A 27716-nucleotide genomic window follows, 5' to 3' on the forward strand; every position below is an offset into this window, starting at 1 on the left:
TGATATAAATATAAAGCATCTAAAATCAAATCATATAAATTTTTTATTATTTCATAACTACCAATTTTATAATTTAAATATAAAAAATAATTCAATAATTATAAAATTAGACAAAATTCTAATTTAAATAGCCAAACCTCATTATTTCTTGAATTTCTAGAACTTTAATCATAAATAAAAAATAATCCATAAGTATAGAGTTTGGATAAAAATCTTAATTTATTTTAAATCTAATTAATTGTCTTTAATTATCTTTAATAAAAATAATTTCTAAAATTAAAACTATAAATAAATATATAATTTGAGATTGATTTAAAATAGGACTTTTTAAAAGTCTTGGTCTTACGATACTAATAAAATGAATTAATTTGTGAATTGTCATCTTATTAAAGACATTATTTTACACATGTTATATAGTATTGTATCATTAAGTTGGAAGTAATTATATTGTTTCACATTTATTGCATGAGTAACCATTTAAAAAAATAAACATAATTAAATAATAATTATTTAAAAATTTTATTATAATTAATCCATTAAAATTGAACTCTGACTTTACATGTTATTTTACTTGGATAAAAGTAGATTTTGGAAGTGTAAAATTTTTGTTATTGGTTGATTTTAGATACACAATTTTTTTAATTTCTGTGTTGACTAAAATTTAGGTTGACTTATTGCTAAAAGTTTTTTTCCTCTCAGAACCGAGTTAGTCGATCATGCGCTAATTTTTGTTACTTCTCTGACAATACTTATAAATATAAATAAAATTTAGCATTATTTGAAAAATTATATATGATGATTTTAGTTATTTCTCCTCCATGATACCACAAGCATGCATGCATGCATTTGAAAACAACATACATAACCATAAAAGAATAATCCCAAAAACAAAATCACAATAATCACATTAACACTACCCAAACCAAACAAACGAGAAAATAAAAATCAAATCCACTCTTGATTTGAACATTCTGGTTTTCTTGATTTCATGGTTTCGGTTGCAACATCCTTATTCAATAATGGACAACACCAGATCGACGAAAGGAGGAGGAGGAGGAGGAGGGTTGATGGCATGGAACGTATTCAAGTTTTGTACATGGCTACGTTGTCTCGGTTCAATCATGATCATCATCGTCCTATGCCTTGTTGGTGTCACCTATTATGTCGTTGTTGTTGCTAATTACGGCCCTACCCTCCTTCTCCATGGTTCCATAACCGCTTTCCTTATCCTTTTCCTCTTTCATGCATTGGTATATGATTCAATTGTTATTGTCCATTCTAAAACCGATCCAATTTTATATGATCCAATTATATGGTAGAATAGTAAATTGTGATTTAACTAAGGGGTACGAATATGATGATATGTAATTATTTCAGTAAGTTCATTGCGTGTGTAGCTGGCGATGGTGTTATGGAGCTACTTCTCTGTTGTATTTACGGACCCTGGACATGTGCCTTTGAATTGGACCCCTAAATTTGATGAGGAAAAAGGTAGTGATGATCATGCAGATTTATTGCCGGAATCTGCAGTAGATGGTGGCCAAACACAACATTGTAAAATACGGTATTGTCGAAAGTGTAACCACTTCAAACCTCCTCGTTGCCATCACTGTTCTGTTTGTGAGTTTTTTTTTTTTTTAATTATATATATCACCTTATTATGTATGCTGTCTTGTTACTGTATTTATTATTAACAATGACGTTGGTTTTAGGTGGGAGGTGCATTCTAAAGATGGACCACCATTGCATTTGGGTTGTAAACTGTGTGGGTGCATTCAACTATAAATATTTTCTTCTTTTTGTGGTATGTAACCTTGCCTTAGAATTTGGAAAGTAAATTAAACTACTTCATCTAAATACTATATATACATGTTAATTGTTAGGATAGAAAATGTATTAAAAATATTTATTTACTCAATAAATATTATCATTTTAGATGAATATTTAGTCAAAATAATTTATACTAATATTCATAAAAATTTATAGACATAAAATACATAAAATTTACATCTGAGTTAATATAACTTGTATTTATATTTATTAAAATTTGTATATATAAATTAGTAAAATTTATTTATTAAAAATAATTTAAAATTTGTACTGACTAATGATCAAAATTGCTAAAAATGATTGGCTCTAAGATTTTTTGATTGATTATTTTGGTTGTTTAATTTATCACTTCAATTATATTTTTTAAGAAAGGAGTGTATTACTAGAAGAAAATTAAGATTAGTAATGCCTTTGCTATCACATTTTTCCCAAACAGCTTTACACATTTTTTGGGACAACACTTGTCACGGTCTCATTATTACCATATTTTTTGATATTCTTCACTGATGAAGAGATTTCTGGGTCGGCAACAACAATTATTCTATCTTTTGTTACATTTGGTAAGTGGTTGACATATACATGTATATATATATATATTATATAACCGGTGGGTTCCTCCATTTCATGACCATACATTGTTGTTCTATGCATGCAGTTTTGAACTTGGCTTTTGCAATCAGCCTTTTAGGGTTTATGATTTTGCATATTATACTTGTCATTGCTAATACTACTACCGTTGAGGTAACTACATACTTTTTCTCAAAATTTTATCTGTTCATTTAGATATATACCTTAGTACTTTATCTTCTAATTGGTATTTTAATTATGAAAACTTTTGAAAATGAATTCACCAGCAGGGATTTGAGAAAAAATCTACTCCCAAATGGCATTATGACCTAGGTTGGAAGAAAAATTTTGAACAGGTAATAATTAACAACACATGTTTCCTTAATCATTACAATTTGTTTATAAGGCATCCTTATATTCTAGTCATTATTATCTTATTTAATTTGCTTTAGCCTTCTAGGTATATTATATTTCGACTCATATATGTATAAGAGTTAGGTCAAGGAAGATCACTCATCATTTGTTTTTATCTTTTATTTCTATATCATTCAAACTTCTATAAATACACGTATAAAAAATTAGGTTTAGAGATTCTTTTTTCTTTTTTCTCGTGATTATTATGTGCAATTTTAGGTTTCAAATCCATTGCCATAATTTTCTAATAGTATTCAAAGAAAATAAAATATATCATTTTAAAAAAGTGGATGGCTATTTTTTTTATTCTAAGCTAATTATTTAACATGGATAAGTTTATAAAATTACTACATCAAAACAACATATGTGTCAAAATAAAATCCTTTTGTTATAAATCGTTGGTTAATGTGAAAAATAATTGATTAAATAGTATAAAATTATAATTAAAAAAAACATAGAGAACTAACTTTGAATTACTCAATATTAGTCAATTTTAGAATTTAGGTCCATAATTTATGATTTAGGATTATAAATTTATAATTTAAGATATAAATTATTTATGATAAACAAAATATTTTTAAAAACTTGATTGATATTGATTGAAAAAAATTGGTTACCTAATATCACTCTATAATAAATTACTTTATGTCAAACTAACAAGTGATCTAAATATGAAAGTTCCTTAAAGCTAGAGAATGAGGGTTGAATTTATGGCCTTCTTTAACTTTGAATAATTAAGTCTTAAACACAGAATTTTGAACATGATTTCTGTTAGGTTTGCAGAGCAGATAATTTAGGAGACGATTTTGTTTTGTCTCATAAAAGCCAAAAAATAAAGCTAAAGCAAAGAGAAAAAAGATGATACAACCATGTATTCTGGTTCAGTTGCCTTGTGAAATACAACTTACATCCAGTAGTCTGGTGGAATTTTGACTATACTCCAAGTATTACATACACCAATTTTCTAGGACTCAATGTAATCCTATCTGGGTACACACGTTTCAACATAAACTTGATTTGGTTATGCTAATACCTAGACTCACCACACTAAGTGCTTACCCAACTTAGTAATAGATACCTCTCAGGTACATGACACAAGACAGAAAATACAACTAGAAAGAAATATGAAGTCACTCTTGTCTTTTCTCTCAAGTGTTTCTCTCAGCCTTTTTCACCCCAAGACTTTTTCTCAATGTCTCTCTTTTTTACCTTTTACCTCTCAAATAAAACTAAGAAAGATATACATTGAAACAAAAATATGAAATAGTAAAATATGAAGGAGATGATGAATAACACTCTTGACTCTATGAATTGAACCCAGTCTCTGAACTCATAACTTTGCTCTTTATCTTAGCGGAGTGCTCCATTTAGTGTAGGTGCACTGCTTCTAAGACTACTTCAAACTCAATAGTAAGGATTCACTCTTTGCTCTCTCTTTCGGGTTCTCTCTCCTAGAGCTCTGATGAGATTCAATTTTTCTTTTTGTACCTTAGTCAGAGCCACGGTTAGGATTCCTCACAAGTCAACTTCTTGGACCTTGGGCTTTCAGAAATCACCCCTTCTCTTTCTTCAATGAACCCCTAAAATCTATTTCTTGGCTTATCCGAGGAGTGTAGAATAGCAGAGATTTGTTTGCTCAGTGATAATCTCAAATTCAAACCCTTGAAAATGTGTTTTGGCTCCAAGTAATAACTTTAACCGTTGATTCACAGTAGAGATAATCAACCATCATTTTCTTTATTTTCTTTTAAATGGAATTGCATAGAGTATGAGAAGAAGTGAAGAAATCAACTTGCATTCAAAACGAAATTATTTACCTTTAATCGCTGACTCAGTGTAACATGCTTTTTTATTTGTTTGATTAGACTCTTGCTTTTTTTATGAGGTTTCTTTTTCTTTCTTCTCTGGTGTATGTGAGCTTGAAGATGAAGAAGCTCTCTCTCTCTCTCTCTTCCAAATATTTACCCGATTTGAAGCATGCTTAAACTTAACCTTATTGAAAATTTTTCTTTGTTTCAATTTTTATTGGACTTAGTTATGGATTTAATATCCATTCAGCACATTTGATTGCTTTATTTTATTTGTTTGGGCTGCTACTCAATTATTTGGGCTTGCATCACTTAAATGAACCACTCAAACCCAATTGGCTATTTAATCCAATAAATTAATATTTGTCATCATCATTATTAAATTAATTTGCATTCTTAACTCAACAATCTCCCCCTTAATGACAAACATAATTTCAAAGGATAGAATCAAAAGAATTGAATTAGATAATATTAAAGCACTTCCCTTTTATGACATCTAGTAGTTTTGATGTACTCCCCTTTTTTGCCTCAAGGGTTGCTCCCCCTCACCTTATGCCCATCTTTTGTTTCCTGTTAAAATATCCACATAGAGAACACAATACACAACATATAGATAGCACAATTTTTCACAGTATACATAAGCTTATACAAACAAATTTTGATACAACATTTTCAACCAATGAAACCAAGCATCTGATCATGGTCCAAGTGTATCATCATCAACACTTGTTTAAAAAATAATGTAACATTTATCAAGGAATAGAGCAATCATCAAGAATTCCAAACCATGGTACAAGAAAATTAATCATTTCAAAACAAAGCATGCCATATTACCTGCAACAAAACAGGGCATGAAAGAATTTTTCTAAAACAGAGTATGCCATATTACCTGCAACAAATCAAAAATTATGAAATCCAAAAATTCTAAACTATTCAATTCTACTTCTACTTCTACTACTCCCCATTTTGTCATCAAGGAAGAAGCTAGAAGCAATGGAAGCCTGCAAAAAATGGTTAGAGTTCCAAGTTTATAGAAACTTGATTAAAACCAAAAGCAAAATATAACTGTTGTTAATATTTACAGTCATCCAAAATAGAACAAAGTCTAATACAAACTACGATAGTTCCAAAAGACAAATATCTAAATAATAGAGACTAGAAACTAGAGACATCCTCAAGCATCCGAACCATCCTCCTTAGAATCAAGTGGTTCCTCTGGGTCAGTGACCATTGTTTCATCCTCATTAATGTTGTCAACATACTTCATAAGGACAACCACTCTTTCTCTTGACATTCTGAGGGCATTTTCATGTTTGACCCACAAGCTTCCGTTCTTGTTTTCTTATAGACATTAGATGGTTGGATAAGTTCACAAATTCTCGTATAACATCCTTTACAACTCCAAAAAAGAGTGATTTGTGACCAGTTGAGGCTGAGGTTCCTGAGGTAGAGGGAGGATGAGTGTCATCAAGTTCATCATCATTATCATCATCAAGAACTACCTTTTTAGTTCTTGTATGCCCCTTCTTGTGCTGCTTCACTAAACCACCTCCTTTTAGATATGAGTGTCTATTTTCATATGATTCATTTGCATGGTCAACACCAAATTGTTCAAATATGTAAATTAAAAACATGCCATAAGGAAGAGCCACATTTTTGTCACTCCTTATACAGTCAAACATATGCCTCACCATTAAATATGCAAAAGAGATTTCAGTTTTAATGATGATAGCTGACAAACTGATTTCTATCGGTAAAGAAATTCACAAGAATATAATCGCGTTGTAAGTATAGTTTCTAAACCAACAAAAATCCTTTCGTGCAAAAGTTTGGTTGTCACAAGTAACAAACCCCTAATAAAATTGATAACTGAAGTATTTAAACCTCGAGCCGTCTCTCAAGGAATTGTAGGGAAGTGTGCTTATAATTGGTTATGGAAAAGTATGTTTTTGGGATTTTGGATAAGAGAACAAGAAAAGTAAATGGTAAAAGAAGTAAACTAATAACTAGAAAAGCTCTTGGCAAGGTATGAGAACTGGATATCCTATCCTAGTTATCCTTATCAATTGTGATGAGAATTGGCTTTTGCTCCCACTTGATCAACCTCTAACTATGAACGTAAGTTAAGTGGATGAATTAATTTGATTCCTCAGATCCTAGTCAATTCCTAAGAAAAGACTAGAGTTAGGGGAATTCAAATCAACCAGCAAAGAATTCCAATTTTTAATCAACAAGGAGTTTGATAACTCAAGCATCTCCAATTACTCAACCAAAGCTAAGAGTGTAACAAGCTAAATTAAAGTCATAAATATGAGATACCTCAAATTGCATAAATAAGAGAAATCAACTCTGACATGAGGATTCATAAATTAAAGTAACAACGTCAAATAATCAACAAGGGAAAATCAATAAACTAGAGTACTAGAAGAATTAAAAGTAGAAGAGAAATCCTAATCCTAAAACCTAAGAGAGGGGAGAGAACCTCTCCCTTTAGAACCTACATCTAAACCTAAAAATTATGTGAATGAAATTTGTGTAATGTTTGGATTCATTCCCCCACTTTATAGCCTTTAATCTGTGTTTTCTGAGGCAAAAATTGGGTCAAAACAGCCCAGAAATCGCCCCCAGCAATTTCTGTTAATTCTGCAGAGTGCGCATGTCACGCGTACGCGTCGTCCATACGTGCGCGTCATTAAGCGTTTTCCTTGCCACGCGTACGCGTCGTCCACACGTTCGCGTCATTCGTGCAGATTCCAATCCACGCGTTCGCGTCAGGCGTGCGAACGCGTCACTGCGATTTTCTCCATTTCGTGCGGTCACGTGAGCCATGCGTCCGCGTCGGTGTTCGCTGGTCATCTCCTTGGTTTCTTGTGTTCCTTCCATTTTTGCAAGCTTCCTCTCCATTCTCTAAACCATTCCTGCCTTGTAATTTCTTAAATCACTTAACACACATATCCCGACATCGAATGGTAATAAGAGGGGATTAATATTAGCAAATATAAGGCCAAAGAAGCATGTTTTCAATCATAGCACATAATCAGGAAGGAAAACGTAAAACATGCGATTTCTATGAATAAGCGTGAGAATAATGGATGAAAAATTACTCGATTTAGCACAATATAAACCATAAAATAGTGGTTTATCAACCTCTCCACACTTAAACATTGCTAAGCTCAAGAGAAGCTATAAGAGAGTGAAGAGGAATGGTAAAACTCATGAGATACAACCTATGAATTCTGTCTACTTGGTTAAAAGAAAATAAGCTCTTCAAGACAAACATAAATCAGATTTTTCTAATTCAAATTATACAATAAAAGATAAGTAAACTTGTAAGAAGATAGCTAATGAAAGCAGGGAACATAGAATCAAGCATCGAACCCTCACTGGAAGTGTATGCACTCTAATCACTCAGGTGTTTAAGGTTCGATCTCCCAATTCTCTACTAACCTTGCTTTCTAAGGCTTGCTTTTCATCTAACAATCAACAAAAATTTAATGCACAAAATACACATATCAAGAGGTCTTTTAAGGGTTGTAATGGGGTTAAGGTCAAGGTAGGATTGTATTTGGCCAAGTGGACTAAAATCTGAATCCTTAATTAACTTGAACTTTCCGCCTAACTTAGGACAATCCATGTAATCATAATATAAAGCCTAACTACCCATTAACTGTGTTTGCTACATATTTATACATTCCAAATTTTGAGTACAGTATATATGCATTGCTATCGCCATTTACTTTGGGGCATTTTGTCCCCTTTTTATTTTTCTGCTCTTTTTCTTTTCTTTTTCTCTTTTTTCTTTTTCTATTTTTCTTTTCTTAATTTTTTTCTTTTTCAATGCATATGATTAAGGTATTGAATGCATAAACATGTTCTTAACATTCTTGTTCATATTTTCTCAAGAATACACAATACCCAATTCTCAAACCAAATATTGGTAAACCCAATTTCTCCACACTTAATTTGTGAGCAATGTCACTAGTCTAAACTAACCAATGATTCAAATTAAGGACATTATTATTTTTTGCTTAGAATTAGTGATGAGCTAAAGTAAAGAACAAAGGGGTAAAATAGGCTCAACATTGGTTTGTAAAGGATAATGAAAGGGTAAGGCCATATGGGTATGTAAGCTAAGTGAAACAAGGCCTTAATCATATAAGTATATGCATATATTAAACCATGGAAATATAGAATCAAGCAAGATATAGATCACAATTTTAGAGAGAACAACACACACCAAAACAAAATATTGGTTGATAAAATGCAACCAATCAAATAGGCTCAAAATCTCACTGGTTTTGTGTGTTCGATCTCTAAACCATGTTCCAATATAATATTTCTTCAAACAAGTTTAACAAAAATTTTATTCAAATTAGTGAAATGCCATAAGAATTTTCTTGAAGAAGAATTGATCATTTCAATCAAGCAGTGGTAGAATATGCACAAAAACAAACAAACATGCAAATGCAACAATGAACTAACAAAGAAAATAAAACATTGGTGTTGAGAAGAAAATAACTAACCCACGGAAGTCGGTATCGACCTCCCCACACTTAAATATTGCACCGTCCTCGGTGCATGCTAAGATGTACAAGTGGACGGGTTGCTACAACTGACGTTTTTCTCCAAGGATTGTGCAGATGGACTTGTTTGTCTCCCCATTTAGAGCTTTCCCTTTCCCTTATTTGGTGGCCATCCTGAAAGAAGAGGAAAAGAAGAAAAGTAACCCAGAAATAAAGATAAGAAAATAAATAAAGTATAGGTGGGTTAATGCCAAATAATAAGGGTCTCATTTACATGGTAGCTACAACATGTACATGAGAAAGCAATAGAAGCACATGGCATACCAAGGGTGCAAATTTTGCAACAATGAGAGGGAGTGTGTGGGTAATGTAAGGTAGTATAAGTGCATATCAATGCAAAAGAAATACTAGTATTATAAAAGTTAGCATTGACTTATGAATAATAATACCCAATCAGAATAAAACAAGTCATGAAGCACCGGAATAATTCAAGAAAATATGAAATAGTTGAATAAGAAAATTTAACACCAATGGAAAAATAATAAATTTAGAAAAGAAAAAAATATGCACAAAATTAAAATGTAATGAACAAAAGTATGCAAATAAATTAAGTAAAATAGAATGAGAGTGAATAATGAGATGTGAAAGAAAGGAAGAAGAAGTAAGGAAGAGAGGAGGAAGGAAAAATTAGGATTGGTGAAGAAAAGATAAGATTTCTGGCGCTGATTTGGATAAGCTATGCGGCGCAGGCAACGCGGACGCGTAGAGCACGCGTTCGCGTGAGTTGCAAAATTTTCTAATGACGCGTACGCATACACATGACTTGATTTGTGCCATTGGCGTGAGAGGAGCGTCGCGCCGTGCAACTTTCTGTCTCATGCACACTTATTGCCAAAAATTCAACTGACGCGTGCGCGTGAAAGACGCACACGCGTGGATGGTCTGATTTAGAAAATGATGCGAACGCGTCAGGGACGCGTACACATGATATGGCTTTGTGCTTCCAGCACGATTCTAGCGCCACTCTATCCTAACTCTCTATCCATACATCTTTTACGTCAATTTTGCAGGGTCACGCGTGCGCGTGGGTGGCACGCACGCGTGGAAGGCTGGTTTCGCAAATGACGCGAACGCTTCAGGGACGCGTACGCATGAACGCGTACGCGTGGATGTGTTGGTGCCTAAGGCACGCCTCCAGCCACGCTCCCGCATGACTTTCTGTTCATTCTTCATTTTTATCGCATGCACATATGACGCGGACGCGTCAGCGACGCTGGCGCATCGTTTGCTCTTCATTTTTTTAAATATGCAGAATGCAGATGCTGACATAATGAATGAGCACTAATAAAAATAGGATAAAATAAAACTAAGAAGAAAACAAAGTAAAATAAAACTAAGATTGGAAAAGAACGATCATACCATGGTGGGTTGTCTCCCACCTAGCACTTTTAGTTAAAGTCCTTAAGTTGGACATTTGGCGAGCTCCTTGTCATGGTGGCTTATGCTTGTACTGATCCTTGAATCCCCACCAATGTTTGTAATTCCAATGGCCTCCGGGATCCCAAACTAGGCGCACATATCCGTCAAGCAATCTAAAGTAAGTGACAAGGCCCCAAGAGTGTTGATTGCTAGAATGAATTCCGGGGTCCCAAACTTTGCTTTTGCACTCGTCTTCTTGTTGACCATCTTTGTTCCAACCGGGTGGCAAGCAGTTTAAATTCTCACTGAAGCGGCCAAACAACATCCTATACCCATTCAATGGAGCTCTGCACCAATCCTTGCACTTTAATTTGGAGCATGCAACCTTATTGAACCTTGCATGACATTTCCTACCACTAACCATTTCCCGCTTGCTCTTATGGCCACAAAGAGCTCTAAGCTGATCATCTGTCTCAAGTAAAGCATATTCAAGTGAGCTAATTAAGCTTAGAGATGAGAGATTTATCCACTTGAATGAAGGAATGGACGGTGATGGCTTTGGGGGAGAGGTCTCCAACAACTTTGGCAAGGTGATTTCCAGCTCCATTCCCTTGAGCTCTTCTTTGACAACTTCCACCTCTTTGCAAGCTTCTTCAATGTCAACCTCTTCCTTTTGGTAGCTTTCTTCCAATTCGATCTCTTCTTCATTGTTCACCAAGTGCATGGGAGTAATTGGATTGGAATTGGGGTAGATATGGGTTAGGGTCATATGGAGGTGAATGGTGGTAGGGGGCTTGTGAGTATGGTGGTTCAAAGCTATGTTGAGGAGGTGGTTCATAAGCGTATGATGGGGCTTGTTGGTAACTACAAGGGGGTCCACCATATCTATCATCTTGGTATGCACCTCGGAATGGCTCTTGACTATAGTAATTTGGTGGGTGTTGGTTGTCACGAAAGGGTCCACCAAAACTATTGTCTTGGCATGTATTGTAGAATGGTCTTTGTTTGTGGTATTGTGGAAGATGTCGCTGCCAAAAGGATTGATCAGATCCTCGTGGCTCCTTCCATCTCTGATTATTTTGACCTTGATGCATGTTCCTGTTATAATTTCCATTCCTTACAATAGCATTGGAACCAAACTCAAAGCAATAGGGGTGAGAACTCATAGTAGCTAATAAAAATTAAAAAAATGAAAATAAAAACAAATAAACAGGTAAAAAAAATATTTATAATAACCAATAATAAGGCACACAGTTGCAATTCCCCGGCAACGGTGCCATTTTTGACAAACTGATTTCTATCGGTAAAGAAATTCACAAGAATATAATCGCGTTGTAAGTATAGTTTCTAAACCAACAAAAATCCTTTCATACAAAAGTTTGGTTGTCACAAGTAACAAACCCCTAATAAAATTGATAACCGAAGTATTTAAACCTTGGGTCGTCTCTCAAGGAATTGCAGGGAAGTGTGCTTATAATTGGTTATGGAAAAGTATGTTTTTGGGATTTTGGATAAGAAAACAAGAAAAGTAAATGGTAAAAGAAGTAAACTAATAACTAGAAAAGCTCTTGGCAAGGTATGAGAACTGAATGTCCTATCCTAGTTATCCTTATCAATTGTGATGAGAATTGGCTTTTGCTCCCACTTGGTCAACCTCTAACTATGAACGTAAGTTAAGTGGATGAATCAATTTTATTCCTCAGATCCTAGTCAATTCCTAAGAAAAGACTAGAGTTAGGGGAATTTAAATCAATCAGCAAAGAATTCCAATTTTCAATCAACAAAGAGTTTGATAACTCAAGCGTCTCCAATTACTCAACCAAAGCTAAGAGTGTAAAAAGCTAAATTAAAGTCATAAATATGAGATACCTCAAATTGCATAAATAAGAGAAATCAACTCTGACATGAGGATTCATAAATTAAAGTAACAATGTCAAATAATCAACAAAGGAAAATCAATAAACTAGAGTACTAGAAGAACTAAAAGTAGAAGAGAAATCCTAATCCTAAAACCTAAGAGAGGGGAGAGAGCCTCTCCCTTTAGAACCTACATCTAAACCTAAAAATTATGTGAATGAAAGTTGTGTAATGTTTGGATGCATTCTTCCACTTTATAGCCTCTGATCTGTGTTTTCTGGGCCAAAACCTGGGTCAAAAACAGCCCAGAAATTGTCCCCAGCGATTTCTGTTAATTCTGCAGATTGCGCATGTCATGCGTACGCGTCGTCCATGCATGCGCATCATTCAGCGTTTTCCTTGCCACGTGTACGCGTCATCCACGCGTTCGCGTCATTCGTGCATATTCCAATTTACGCGTTCGCGTCAGGCACGCAAACGTGTCACTGCGATTTTCTCCATTTCACGCAGTCGCGTGAGCCATGCGTCCACGTCGATGTTCGCTGGTCATCTCCTTGGTTTTTTGTGTTCCTTCCATTTTTGCAAGCTTCCTCTCTATTCTTTAAGCCATTCTTGCCCTGTAATCTATGAAATCACTTAACACACATATCACGGCATTGAATGGTAATAAGAGGGATTAATATTAGCAAATATAAGGCCAAAGAAGCATGTTTTCAATTATAGCACAAAATCAGGAAGGAAAACGTAAAACATGCGATTTCTATGAATAAGTGTGAGAATAATGGATAAAAAATCACTCAATTTAGCACAATATAAACCATAAAATAGTGGTTTATCAATAGCATATAAAACCAATGTATCACAGAAAGACACCTTCTGATATGAGCCACTTTGAGGTAGAATAATGTGGTTTACTATACAATGCAACTGCGCACGAAGAGGGCTGAGGGATTTGTGAGTCGGTGTAAAGCTATCAATCAGAAAAATGTTCTCACACACATGAGCTAGAGCATCTTTATATAAAACACCCAACCCCTCATCCCACTTACCCACAGTATAAGCATAGACACCAACATCAGTGTATTCTAAGGAGTCACTAATGGATTCACTATTCAACACAATTTCATGACCTTTGACATACGAGTGAATACTTCCCTCATGGTAGGTCAGATTTCCATAAAACTCTCAAACTAAAACTGGGTAAACTGGCTTTTTAATTTTGAAAAATTGATTCTAGTCCAAAAATTCAAGATTTTCAAAAAATTTAAATCCTTTCTTTTTCAGATTCGGTAAGTCAACAAAAAAAGTGGGGCATATGGGATGATGAACAACAACACCTTCATAAAAGTCATGGTTCATGGCTGAGCGAAAACAGTGAAGGTTGTAGTTAGAGTGGGAGGTCATAAACTGAGATTTGTGTTCAAAAGGATCAATGTTGTGCGGCTCCTTAACTGATTTAAGAGGGATACAAGGATTACCTCTTTGTGGACGTTGAAGGACTGACCTAGGCTTAGGTCTCGAGGGTTCAAGAGCGGGGTTCCTCTACAACAGGACATTTCAACTTCGAAGTGCTCGGCCAAGAAGGAGCACTGGGTAGAGCCGTTGGCTTGGACAACGAGGGGTACCTCAAAGTAGATTTGGTTCGAGCCATTGGATCTGTGCATAGAGGAGATAGTGAAGGAGTGGGGGAAGGAGTAAATGTGGGATCCTTGGAATGTGAGGAGGTTCTTGGTTTTTCAGGGTTTTGAGAAAGTTGAGTGAGAGAACCTCTACGAGTGGCAGTTTTCTTTCTCATCATTAAGTGAAGAAGGATTTTGCAAGTATCAAAACAATGATGATAGTGGGAAAAACCGAAGAGGTTATGAAAGGAGTTAATGAGAGAGAAGTTTGGTAACTGTAACAAGAAAGAGGTTTCTTAAAAATATGAATGTGCAGAACCTATGACTACTCTTTAAAAAGACTTGACATCATGTTGAAAATGTTTTATTTAAAATAAATTAAATAAAGAGAATAAAACAAAATTAAAAGAAAACCTTTTCAAATAAAAGACAAAATAGAAAAGCCCACAAACCAAATGTAACACTCATTAGGCCCAAAAGTGGTGATGCTTGAGGAAACACAATAGACCACACAAAATCTGAACTAGAGGGTTGGTCCAGATGATTCAAAACTTTGCCGTTGAACCCCAGAACCACGTTTCTGAAAGATACTTCTTCGCTTGCCCAGAATTGTCTCTTCTCGACTAGAGAGACAAAAAAAATTTCAACCAACTTATCAGTAAGGCTAAAACAGGAAATCGTAACTCAGAATGCCCATATTAGTTCTTAGTTTACAAAATATGTCCTCAGCTAGAGGTTTGGTGAAAATATCAGCTAGTTGATCCTCTGGTTTAATAAATTGAATGCTTATATTGCCCTTTTGAACATGTACTCTAATTGAGTAAAATCTCACTTCAATATGTTTAGTTCTTGAGTGTAAAACAAATTTTTGAAAATAGTTATGGTACTCATGTTGTCACACAACAAGGGAATATTTTTGGCATTCAATTTATAATCAGTAAGTTGAGTTTTCAACCAAAGCAACTGAGAACAGCAAGAAGAAGCAGCAATATATTCAGCTTCAGCAGTGGAAAGAGCCATTGTTGACTATTTCTTGCTAGACTAGACATTTAAATATCTTCCCAGAAAGCAGCAAATGATAGATATACTTCTTCTATCTACTCTATCTCTGGTAAAATCTGTATCACAATAACCTACAGCCAGAAATTCATTAGTCCTAGGATAATATAAACCAAAATTGGATGTGCCATGAACATATCTAATGATCCTTTTAACTGCAGAAAGATATGATTCTTTCGGTTGTGATTGAAATCTAGAACAAATTCTAACACTTTATACAATATCTGGTCTAGAATATGTTAGGTACATAAGAGAACCAATCATTCCTCTATACCTAATCTCATCAACATCTTTCTCAGTTTCACCCTTTTCTAACTTTGAGTTAAGGTGCATGGGTATTCCCATGGGTTTGGCATTCTGCATACCAAATTTTTTAACTGATTTCTTGACATACTTCTCTTGATGAATAAAAATTTCATTTTCAGTCTGTTTAATTTGAAGCACAAGGAAGAAATTAAATTCACCCATCATACTCATGTTAAATTCATTTGTCATGAGTTTTCCAAATATAGCACAAAGGGTTTCATTTGATGATCTAAAAATAATGTCATCAACATAAATTTATACTAGAATGAAAGAATCATTAAAGTTCTTGATAAATAGAGTAGTGTCTATGGTGCCTCTTTGAAAATCATTTTTCAAAAGGAAAGAGCTGAGTCTTTCATACCACATTATTGGAGCTTGTCTTAATCCATAAAGAGCCTTTGAAAGTTTGAAAACATGATTTGGTAGCTCTTTATTTGCAAAACTGGGTGGATGTGCCACATACACTTCTCTATCAATTACTCTATTTAAGAATGTACATTTCACATCCATTTGAAATAATTTAAAGCCACAATGGGCAGCATAAGCAAAAAGAAGCCTTATAGCTTCTATTAGAGTCACAGGGACAAAGGATTCATCAAAATCTATTCCTTCCTCTTGATCATATCCTTGTGCTACCAATCTTGCTTTGTTTCTAGCTACGCTTCCATCTTCACCCAACTTGTTCCTGAAGATCCACTTGGTGCCGGTTATTTTCTTTCCATTTGGCTTTGGAACAAGTGTCCAAACTTCATTCTTTTCAAATTCATGAAACTCTTCCTCCATAGCCTTTACCCAAGAGGGGGTCATCTAGTGCTTTTTAGATATTTTATGGCTTAATTTGAGATAGAAAGGCCAAGTTTGCTTCTTCTGAAGCCTTTCTAGTGGAGGACTGAATTTTGACACCTTGAGAAACATCCTTTATGACAAATTCTTGTGGATAATTCTTCAAAAATCTCCACTCACGGGGTCTAGTGAACTTAGGAACAGATTCGGTTATGGCGGGATCTATGAAACTGGTATTCTCAAGGATTTCCCCCAGTTTCAGGAGATAAAATAGAATTATCTCCTGCAGAATCTTCTGCAGCAGTAGGTTCAGAATCAGGTTGTCCAAAATTTTTGTTTTCTTAACTTTGGTATTCATTGGCATTATTCTCCACCTGATTCTACTCACAGTATTCCAAAACATTTTGAACCATGTTAGTATCACAAAAAGCAACGTGTATGGACTCCTCAATAACTCTAGCATCCTGATTGTAAACTCTATAAATTTTGCTAGTTGTGAAATAACCTACAAACAAACATTCATATGCTTTTGGATCAAATTTTTCCAAATTTTCTTAGTTGTTTAGAACAAAACACTTGCATCCAAAGATATGAAGATAACTCCGCTTTGGTGGGTGACCTTTCCAAAGCTCATAAGGAGTTTTCTTTAAAAACTTTCTAATGATTGTTCTGTTTAAAATGTAGCAAGCGGTATTAACAGCTTTAACCCACAGGAATTTTGGAACATCACTTTCACATAGCATAGCTATCGCCATTTCTTGTATGCTTCTATTTCTTCTTTTTCACAACACCATTTTGTTGTGGTATTCTTAGGCAAGGAAAATTTTGTGATATTCCAAATTTCTCACAAAATGATTCAAAAGATTGGTTTTCAAATTCTTTACCATAATCACTTCTAATAGAAGTAATCTTTAAATCCTTTTCATTTTGAATCCTCTTGCTAAAAACTTCAAAAGCCACGAAGGCATCATTTTTATGAGCAAGGAACAAAACCCAACCAAATCCTGTGTAGTCATCCACAATCACCAAACCATAATGTTTATCACCTAAGCTTTGAGTTCTTATTGGACTAAATAGATCAATATGTAACAACTCAAGAGGTCTTTTGGTGGAGATATCTTCCTTTAATTTAAATGCACTTTTTGTTTGTTTACCCATTTGATATGTATCACAAGTGATATCTTTGTCAAATTTTATCAAAGGAAGACATTTTACTAAACCCTTCTTAACAAGCTTGTTTATTTGAAACATGCTTGCATGGCCCAATCTTTTGTATCATAACCACTTTTCAGATTCTTTAGAATAAAACAAGCTAGATTTGATTATTTAGTTCATCAAGAGTGAGGCCATATACATTATCACAACGATTTGTAACAAACAATACCTCATTAGACTTTTCACTTACAACACGGCATTATTCCAATCTTTTGAATATCACCAAGTAACCCAAATCACATAGTTAACTATAACTCAAAAGATTATGTCTCAATCCATCAACTAAAAAGATATCACCAATAAAGGTAGAATGATTTTTACCTATTTTTTCAACAGCTATAATTTTACCTTTACCATCATCTCGAAAGGTCACAAATTCTCCATCATATGTGTTGAGTTTGATGAATAATGTTGACCTTCCCGTCATGTGTCTAGAGCATCCGCTATCCAAGTACCACATGTCTTTCTTCTTTTTGGATGCTAGGCAAATCTGCATACACTCTTAAGTAACCTTAGGTATCTAAATTAATTTGGATCCTTTGAAGTTAATCTATCTTGGTTTTTCAAGTGCATTAAAATCACAAATAACATTGTAAGTTTGGTTTCCTACTCTTCTTTTGTCAATAAAGCATTGGGAGTAAGCATGACCAGGTTTCTTGCAATTAAAACAATGAATTCTGTGTGTATGTTGCTGAAATTGATTGGAGCTTTGATGTTGATAATGATTAAGAGGGCAAAATTTTTTAGTTCTTGAAAAAGGTGCATTTCTTTTGATAAATTCATTTTTGGTCCTTTTTCCAAAAGATCTCAAACTATAATTATTGAACGCATACGGGCTTCTTGAATAAGAGGCTCTTTTGTAAGAGTGTAGCTGTTTGAAAGCAACCTCATTATTTGAGAGGCGCCCCTGACCAGAATTGTTTGGAACTGGTTTGGTTTTAGAGGATGACGCAGTTTCATTAAAATATGGCTGTTCAAAAGAGGCATCATTGTTGAAAAAATATCCAAGATCAGATTTCTCAAGAGAGGTTTTTGTGTTTGAAAAAGAGGCCATGATTTTAGCAATTGGTTTTTCAAAAAATGCATCCTCTTTTGTCACATAGCCCAAACCTGATTTTTCAAACAATGGTTTTTGATTTGCAAGTAATTTGTCCAAATTACTTGAACTATGAGCAAACTTTGCTAAGTCACTGTTCAACCTTTTAATCATTTCATTTAATCTTTCATTTTCAGTAACAAGTTCTTGTGAAGGATCAATAATGTTCTTTCCTTTAAGTTTTTTGATTTCAGATTTTAAAAATTGATTTTCTACATTCGATCTCCTTTACTTTTTCTTTCAAGAAATCATTTTCAGCTTTCAATTTTTCATTTTCAGTTTTACATTTATTATACTTATTTAGCAGTTTCTCATAGAGGTAGGTGAGATCATCAGCAATAACATGTAAATCATCCATGGATAAGTCATAGTAATTTACCTCATCTAGTTGATCTTCACTAGCCATGAAGCAAACTTTGAGCTTCATATTCGGAGTCCTCTTCCTCATCCGAATCATTCTCAAGATCCTTCCAAGAGGCCTTTAACACTCTTTTCTTTTCTTTCTTCCCTTTTTCGTCCTTCTTGAGCTTTGGGCAGTTGTACATAAAGTGTCCAGCTTTCTTGCAGTTGTGGCATATTACTTTGCTTAAATCCTTCTTGTATTCTTTTGAGCTCGAGCCATTGTACCTGCCTTTGTTCCTCATTAGCCTATTTAGCCTCCTAGCAAAAAACACAAGTTTGTCATCTGAAAAACTATCACTAGACTCACTCTCATTTGGTTCTACTTTTGATTTTAGGGTTATTCCCTTTTTCTTTGAGTCTTGGCGCTTGTGTGTGGTTTCATAAGCAAGAAGTTTCCTTCTAAGCTCATCATAAGTTATATAACTCAGGTTGTTACTCTTAGCTAGGACAGTGGTTTTTGTTTCCCATTCTTTTGTGAGGCTTATAAGTACTTTTCTCACTAGAGTTTGTTCAATGTGTATTATGCCCATAGCATCAAGACTGTTGATGATGATTGAGAATCTCTCAAACATCTCATCAATACTTTCTCTATCCTTCATGGTAAACATCTTATACTCTTTTTGCAGTATATCAATCCTTGTTTCTTTGACTTGTTTGGTGCCTTCGTATGTGACTTGGAGTTTCCCTCAGATTTTTTTTGCGGTCTTGCATCTAGACACCTTTCGGTACTACTTGAAGCTGATATCACAATGCAACTAAGTTTATAGCTTTAGCATTTAGTTTCACCTTCTTTTTGTCATCATCATTCCATTCGGCTTCCTCCTTTAGAGTCACCACTCCATCAGCACTAGTCTTTGTTGGGATTTTGGGACCATTCACCACTATCTTCCATATGTTGTAGTATATTGATTGAATGAAGATCCTCATCCTCTCTTTTTAGTAAGCATAGTTCTTCCCGTTGAAGAAAGGAGGCATGTTATTTGATTGACCCTCTGTTAGCGTGTAGGCCACAGTGGTTGTGCCCATTTTTTTTACCATTGGACCTTTGCTCCAAGCTGTTAAGCTTGATTCTTGAGACCTTGGCTCTTCGTACCAATTGAAGGTTCCAAAAGGCTTAGAAAAAAGGGGTTTAATCTATGACCTTCTTTAACTTTGAATAATTAAGCCTTAAACACAGAACTTTGAACTTGATTTCTATTAGGTTTGTGCAGTGGATAATTCAGGAGATAATTTTAATTTGTCTCATAAAAGCCAAAAAACAGAAGTAAAGCAGAGAGGAAGAAGATGACATAGCCATGTATTCTGATTCAGTTGTCTTGTGCAATGCAGCCTACATCCAGTCTCCACCACAACGTTGGTAGAATTTTCACTATACTCCAAGTATTACATACACCGATTTCCTAGGACTCGATGTAATTCTATCTGGGTACACAAGCTTCAACATAAACTTGACTTGGTTATGATAATACCTAGACTCACCACACTAAGTGCTTACCCAACTTAGCAAGGGATACCTCTTAGGTACATGACACAAGACAGAAAATACAACAAAAAATCTAAAAATCATTCTTGACTTTTCTCTCAAGTGTTTCTCTTAGACTTTTTCATTCTATAGCTTTTTCTCAATGTATCTCTTTCTTGCCTTTTACCTCTCAAAGAAAACTAAGAAAGATATACATTGAAACAGAAATACAAAACAATAAAATATGAAGGAGATAATGAATAACACTCTTGACTCTATGAATTGAACCCAGCCTCTAAACTCATAACTTTGGTTTTCATCTTGGCGGAGTGCTCCCTTTATTGTAGGTGCAATACTTCTAGGACTTTAAACTTAGTAGTGAGGATTCACTCTATGCTCTCTCTTTCGGGTTCTGTCTCCTTAAGCTCTGATGAGATTCAATTTTCCTTGTTGTACCTTTGTCAGAGTCACAATTAGCGTTTCTCACAAGTCAACTTCTTGGACCTTGGGCTTTTAGAAATCATCCCTTCTCTTTCTTCAATCAACTCGCAAAATTTAGGGATTTGAAATCTATTTCTTGGCTTATCCGAGGAGTGCAAAGCAATAGAGATTTGTTTGCTCAGTGATAATCTCAAATCTAAATCCTTGAAAATGTGTTTTGGGTCCAAGTAATAACTTTAACCGTTGATTCACAGTAGAGATAATCAACCACGATTTTTTTTTATTTTCTTTTAAATGGCGTTGCAGAGAGTATGAGAAGAAGTGAAGAAATCAACTAGCATGCAAAAAAAAATTATTTATCTTTAACCTCTGACTTAGTGTAACATGCTTTTTGATTTGTTTGATTAGACTCTTACTTTTTTTATGAGCTTTCTCTTTTTTTTTTCTCTTGTGTATGTGAGCTTGAAGATGAAGCTTTCTTTCTCTTTCTCTTTCAAGTGTTTACCCAATTTGAAGCATGCTTAAACTTAACTTTATTAAAAGCTTTTTTTTGTTTCAATTTTCATTGGGTTTAGTTATGGATTTAATATCCATTCAGCACATTTGATTGCCTTTTTTCATTTATTTTGGCTGCTACTCAATTATTTGGGTCTGCATTACTTAAATGAACCACTTAAATCTAATTGGATGTTTAACTCAATAAATTAATATTTGTCATAATTATTAAATTAATTTACATTCTTAACTTAATAAAATATATTATAAAATAAATACTCAAATTAGTACTTAGGAAGTTTAAATTTGATACTATAATCTCTAATAAATTTTTATTCTATAAAAATCTTTAAAATTGTTCTCATCTAACATATTAGTTCCTCTATTATTTTTAAAAATATAATTTATTTTATAGTTATATTTTTGGGACCTAACTATCTCATAATACATTTATTGGATACTTATTTAACCAATTTGTTAAACAGAAATAATTATATGAGAAATTTTAAGGAATAAAAATACGTTGAAGATCAAAATATTGAATCTAAATTTTTTTAAAGACAAATTTAAATATCTATCTATATTATAAAAGATGAGTTGTAGAAATAGTCACTCTCTTCTTAGATATTATACATTTTACAAACTATATCTAAGATGTTCCTAGTAGTTTAGTACATTATTATTAGTAAGAAACTCAATTTAAAGGTATCTTTTGACACGATCTCAGGTATTTGGGACCAACAAATGGTATTGGTTTATTCCTGCATATTCAAAAGAGGATTTAAGGCGAATGCCAGAATTACAAGGCCTTGAGTATCCAACTCAGTTTGATGTGGAATCTCTACAGAAATTATAACAATACTTCAAAGTTAAAGGTTATTTATCATTTTCAAATATTTTTCTTATTAACTAAATTAAAGTTTTTGATATGGGTAGCATAGTTTGCATTGTGTATAATAATATATCCCAAGGCTATGAGAAAAAGATGTACTACGGGTTCTGTAGTTGTATATAGAGTTACATGCGAAACAAAAACAATATATGCACACTAGAAATTAGTTATTAAATCAACTATAATATTTTTATGTATAAATATATATTATTTAATTTATTTTTAGTATATATTTTATATTTTAATATATATTTTATAAAACTAACTTATTTAGTAGCTATTTTTTATATATACGTAGTATGGTTATATGCAAAAATCATATAATTTGATGGATAGTCATTACAAGGAGTTGAGAGAATATTAATATTTGTATGCTTAGCCTCTTGGTAATATTTAATATGTTATCATTTTTAATTATTATAAATGAGAAAAAAATATTGTAATATTTTAGAATATGCATCAAATATGCTTCAAGAATATTCTAAAAAATTTCAATTCAAAAGAAAAAATTTTTAAAATAATAATTTACTGATACGGTACTTTAAAAAAAAATACTGAGTTGTGGTTCAAATGATAGGTTAAATTACTCCTTTCTTAAAATTTAGAATTCAAATCATGCAATAAAAAAGAATATTATTATATATCAAGAGAGACAATCAATTTCTCCCATTAAATTAGTCAAACTCCTATTAATAAAAACTAAAACCTAAATTATTTATTATGATTTGATTATCTTGTACTTATTTCAATTTATAAATATATCTTTTAATTTTTTATTTCTATATTTGTGTCATATTTTAACTTTTGGATAGATTAAACTTCATTTAATAGAAAAAATTAAGAGAAACCAAAAAGTTGACACATAAACCCTATAAAAATGTTTTACAGTTTGTTAACAAGTACTAATAAAAAATACAATATTCGATTATCAAAAATCTTAATGAGTAAAAATAGGAATATTATTTGAGTTTTTTTTATTTTTACTACATAAGTGTGTTGCAATATGGTAAGATACTTATTCTTAATTCTTCTCCACACGTGAACATTTTTTAAATCTAAAGATTTTTTTATAAACAAAAAATCTTTTTTTTGTATTGTATTTTTCTATTAAATCTGGAGATATTTCTTAAATCTGTAATATCATACAAATATCAATCATAAAAGTGAATAAAAATATTAAAAAAGAAAAAGAATATTACAAAGAGGTTATTAAAATTAAAATTTAAAATTAAGATTAAATCTGAAATAGTACGTAGAGGAAATTAACAAGAGAAAAAAAAATGAGTGAGAAGAGAAGGATGGAGAAATACCAAATGTAATGGTGCATGAAAAGATAGGATAGGCCAATAAAAATAGAAAAGAAAATGAGTGAAGAACAACAAAGATGAAAATAATTAGCAAAATAGAAGAAAAAAAAAAGAGAATAAGAAAAGAAAGAGAATGAACAAATAATAGAAAGAGAAAGTGAGGGCTATTGCTGCCTTTATTTAAAGGCTGATGTGGCAGCAATGGCAGTTTGAAATTTTTTTTTTAGAGAGAGAAAGATGATTTTATTGTCTTTAATAAAATAAATATTTAAAAAGATAAAAGATATCATTTTTATTTATAAAATTATTTTATTAAGTAAAGTTTATCTTAATTATAATTATAATAGTTAACTAGTTATGGTAATTATAAAACTTTAGATAAATATTGTTAAAAATAAGATTATATATTTTTATATTATTATAATACTTTTAATATATTTTTAATGTATATTTTATATTTTAATACATATTTTATATAAATAGTTAATTTAATAGCTATTTTTTATATAAACGTAATATGAATAAAAATCATGTAATTTGATGGATAGTTATTATAATGTGTTCGTTGAAAGAATGTTAATAATTGTATACTTAGCGTCTTAATAATATTTGGTATGTTCTTTTGGACTATCCATGGACACTCTTTATTATTTAATATAATTTTTAATTATTATGAATGAGAAAAAATTATTGTAAACATTTTAAAATATGCATCAAATATGCTTTAAAAATATTCTAAGAAAATTAAATTCGAAAAAAAAAGTTTTAAAAAATTTACTAATATACTATGTAAAAAAACTCCATACTGACTTGTTGGGCAAATGATTGATAAAATTACTCCTTTTTTTAAAATTTTGAATTTAAATCATGCAAAAAAAAAATTATTATATATAAAGTGAGATAGTGAGATATAACTCAAATGGTATAGTCTTCTCATATTCATTTTGTAACACTCTACCACAGAGAGCTTTACACCTAAGATATAAAACTGAAGTGGCGAGGCGTTACGACCTCTAAAAGTAAAAATATATTTATACAATATAACAAGGATATTTTTATGTAGGAGTCTTTTGAAGAAAAATTTAAAACAAAATGTTAAATGGGAAAAAAACGCAGCACTCACGTAAACATTAACGTCACGAAATAAGGTACGAGTATACTAAGCATGGATATCTACAAAAGAGTTCCAAGATACAGGTAACAAAGTTTCGGACTTGGCTCGCGAATGTAAAATCGGCCAGAGCATATATATACATATATACAAAAATGAATCCAAAATGCCCAACATACAATTTATATAACCTGTTTCTCCAGATCGACCTCTAAGAGGGATAAAACATAATATACAAATACAGTGGAGATATAAGAGTATCTATATATACAACATAAACTAAAATAAAGTCACAAAACTAACATTGTAAGCCATAAATAGGGTGAAGTATCTAAGATTTCTTGGTTCTATCTCAATTTCTAACTAAACCCCTAAACTCATCACCTTTTCTCCAATCCTCCGAAACACAAATGCACAGACAAACAAAGCATACAAAGAAAACACAAGTAGTTTACAGTTACAGCAAACAGAAAATATAGCAGTTAAGCATGAATATCAATTACGCAAACCCAAGAATGCAAAACCAAACAAGTCACTCAAATGCATATGATGCATGCCTTCCCTATTGACCGTGAGCTCACGTGTTGATTACTTTGCCAGAACCCAACACACCCGATAGCTAACCCGGATATCGTCTTCTCGAAAACTGGTGGGCGGTACACCACCTCGAACCCCACCTAGTGGGCAGTACACCACCATGAACCCCACCATTGTGAGCAGTACACCATCACGAAACTCGCATGATCTTCAATTGAAAAACAACACACACACGTGGGTGGTAAACCACCACAAACCCCACATAATATTCTCTTTGAAAACATATGGGCGGTACACAACCACGAACCCTACATAACATTCTCTTTTAAAAATATGTGAGCGGTTGGTGCAGAATTTATAACCACAGACTAACCGACAAGTGGACCGGATCGTACCAAGTAATACCTCAGGTGAGTGAGGGTCGATCCCACGAGGATTGATGGATCAAGCAACAATGGTTGGTTAAACCACTTAGTTAGGCAAGCAGAAAAGAGCATTAAACAATAATTAAGAATTTCAGAATGCAAGCAGTAAAGAAGCTGTGAAATGTATATGGAGAAATAGTTAAGGTTTCAGAGATATCTATTTTCTGGATTGATTTTTCTTATTAATTTATTTTAATCATGTAAGATTTAATTCATGGCAAACTATATGTGACTAGACCCTAATTCCTTAGACCTTTCTAGTCTCCTCTAAAATTCATTAACTGCCAATTCCTTGGTCAATTAATTCCAATTAGAAGCTGCATGATCAAATTCCAGTTTGTATGTCACAAAAATTCTAATTACCCAAAAATTCTAATTACCCAAAAATAAGGGGATTATATGTTACGTATCCTGTTAAATCCAAATAATTAAAATTTAGGAGAAATTATTTTCAAGCTGTTGTCCAAGTAAAGAACTTTTCCAAGTTATACAAGAACACAATTAGAACATGGGTCATACTTCCGTTCCACACAAATTCATAAAATAAAGAGCAAAAACAATTATTGAATTATAAACCAAAACATGAATTAAAAGACAAAAAAAATTGAATCAATCCATACAAATAGACAGAGCTCCTAACCTTAATAATGGAGGTTTAGTCGCTCATGGTTCAGAGAAGAAAATAAGGATTCAGGTAAACTGTGGAATCCGAATTTAAATTGGTATAGAATTCCCTAATGGAATCCCCCGGAATCCCCTAAAGAAGAAAAGTTTCTCCTTTTTATAACTAATCCTAATTAATTTAAAATCTAATATCTAAAATTAAGATAATATCTTTTCCTCTTTTCAAATTCAAATTTGAATCAGAATCAATTAAATAATTCACGCCTTGTAATGTGGAGACCACTTGGCTTCACTGGATCCGCGCCTAACTTGGCAGAGAGCTGCGCCTTACTTGAGTGCCAAATTGGGGCCCAGAAATCGCCTCCTGCGTTTTCTGTATTTTCTGCACGTGGCGCATGTCACACGTACGCATCAGTCACGCATATGCGTCGATGGTCTATTCTGCGTGTCACACATACGCGTCAGGTACGCGTACGCGTCGCTGTGCAACTTCGCTTTTCACGCGTACGCATCAGCCACGCGCACACGCTGCCATGGAAAGCTCCAAATCAAGCGCACGTGTCAAGTACGCGCACGCGTCACTCCTCGCTGTCATCTCTTTTAATTCTTGTGCTGCAGAAACTCCAACAAATCCAGCTGAATGCTACCTAAAATAAATAGAATTGCACAAGACTCAAAGTAGCATCCATAGTGGCTAAAAGACAATTAATTCTTGATTAAATTTAGCAATTTAAATGTAAATTCACTAGGAAAAGATGAGAAGATGCTCATGCATCACAACACCAACTTGAATTGTTGCTTGTCCTCAAGCAACCAAACTAATATAGGCTAAGGATGTAAATTTGCATGAGAATGAGAGTTTGATTAAGCAAAAGTCTATTCTTAAAATGTGGTTTATTCATTGTAATATTGAACAGTTTTGGCATCTCACTCTTCTTTGAATCAGAGGAATATCAGTGTCATTCGGAATTAGAATCTGGATCATGTCATGAATTCTCTGATCTTTATACTCCAGTTTAATCCTTGAACACAGCATGATTTCCTTTAATTTATTTTTCTTTGGTGCTTTGCACCTTGAGCCTAGCCGTGACTTTAAATGTTTTGTCTCAAGGGTTACTTGACACAGAAACACCACAAGCACTTAACTGGGGAACTTCCTTTAAGTTCTGATTTTCCTTTTAGTTACTCCCAGATAGTGGTGCTCAAAGCCTTTGGCATACTCTGCTAAACGCACTTGGTCTCGACTCTAAGTGTTCTATCTCAAGGATTACTTGACACAATCACACCACAAGCATATGACTAGGGAAACAACTCTTTGAGCTTTTAATCATGTCTGACCTCCCTAGTCATTGATGCTCAGAGCCTTGGACCTTGCCTTTATTATTATATATATATTTTTTCTTTTGCTGTTTCTTTTACTTCAAGGATTAAACTTTTGGTTATTTCAAAGAATTCATAATAACTTTCTAGATTCCTGTTCCTTGTACATCAACATCCTTTAATTTAAATTCAACTATGCACTGT

At 33.2% G+C, this 27716-nt stretch overlaps 1 protein-coding gene across 1 annotated transcript; it reads left to right on the forward strand.

Annotated features, from left to right (window-relative positions):
• The first annotated feature begins 1067 nt into the window (after positions 1 to 1067).
• On the forward strand, positions 1068 to 22152 carry LOC112789412 (probable protein S-acyltransferase 14). The gene is made up of 7 exons (XM_025831327.1): positions 1068 to 1250; positions 1398 to 1620; positions 1713 to 1804; positions 2267 to 2390; positions 2486 to 2571; positions 2688 to 2753; positions 22024 to 22152. Exons 1-7 carry the CDS (start codon positions 1068 to 1070, stop codon positions 22150 to 22152), a joined length of 903 nt encoding a protein of 300 aa, XP_025687112.1.
• Positions 22153 to 27716: the final 5564 nt, after the last annotated feature.

Source organism: Arachis hypogaea, chromosome 1 (genome assembly GCF_003086295.3).
Source record: "Arachis hypogaea cultivar Tifrunner chromosome 1, arahy.Tifrunner.gnm2.J5K5, whole genome shotgun sequence".
Classification (NCBI taxonomy): domain Eukaryota; kingdom Viridiplantae; phylum Streptophyta; class Magnoliopsida; order Fabales; family Fabaceae; genus Arachis; species Arachis hypogaea.

Bases quoted from the DNA above. Each gene is read 5' to 3' on its own strand.
- LOC112789412 (XM_025831327.1), top strand. From the start codon at position 1,068: ATGGCATGGAACGTATTCAAGTTTTGTACATGGCTACGTTGTCTCGGT. The intron at 1,251-1,397 runs GTATATGATTCA...TTGCGTGTGTAG, and splicing joins TTTTCCTCTTTCATGCATTG to CTGGCGATGGTGTTATGGAG. The intron at 1,621-1,712 runs GTGAGTTTTTTT...CGTTGGTTTTAG, and splicing joins TTGCCATCACTGTTCTGTTT to GTGGGAGGTGCATTCTAAAG.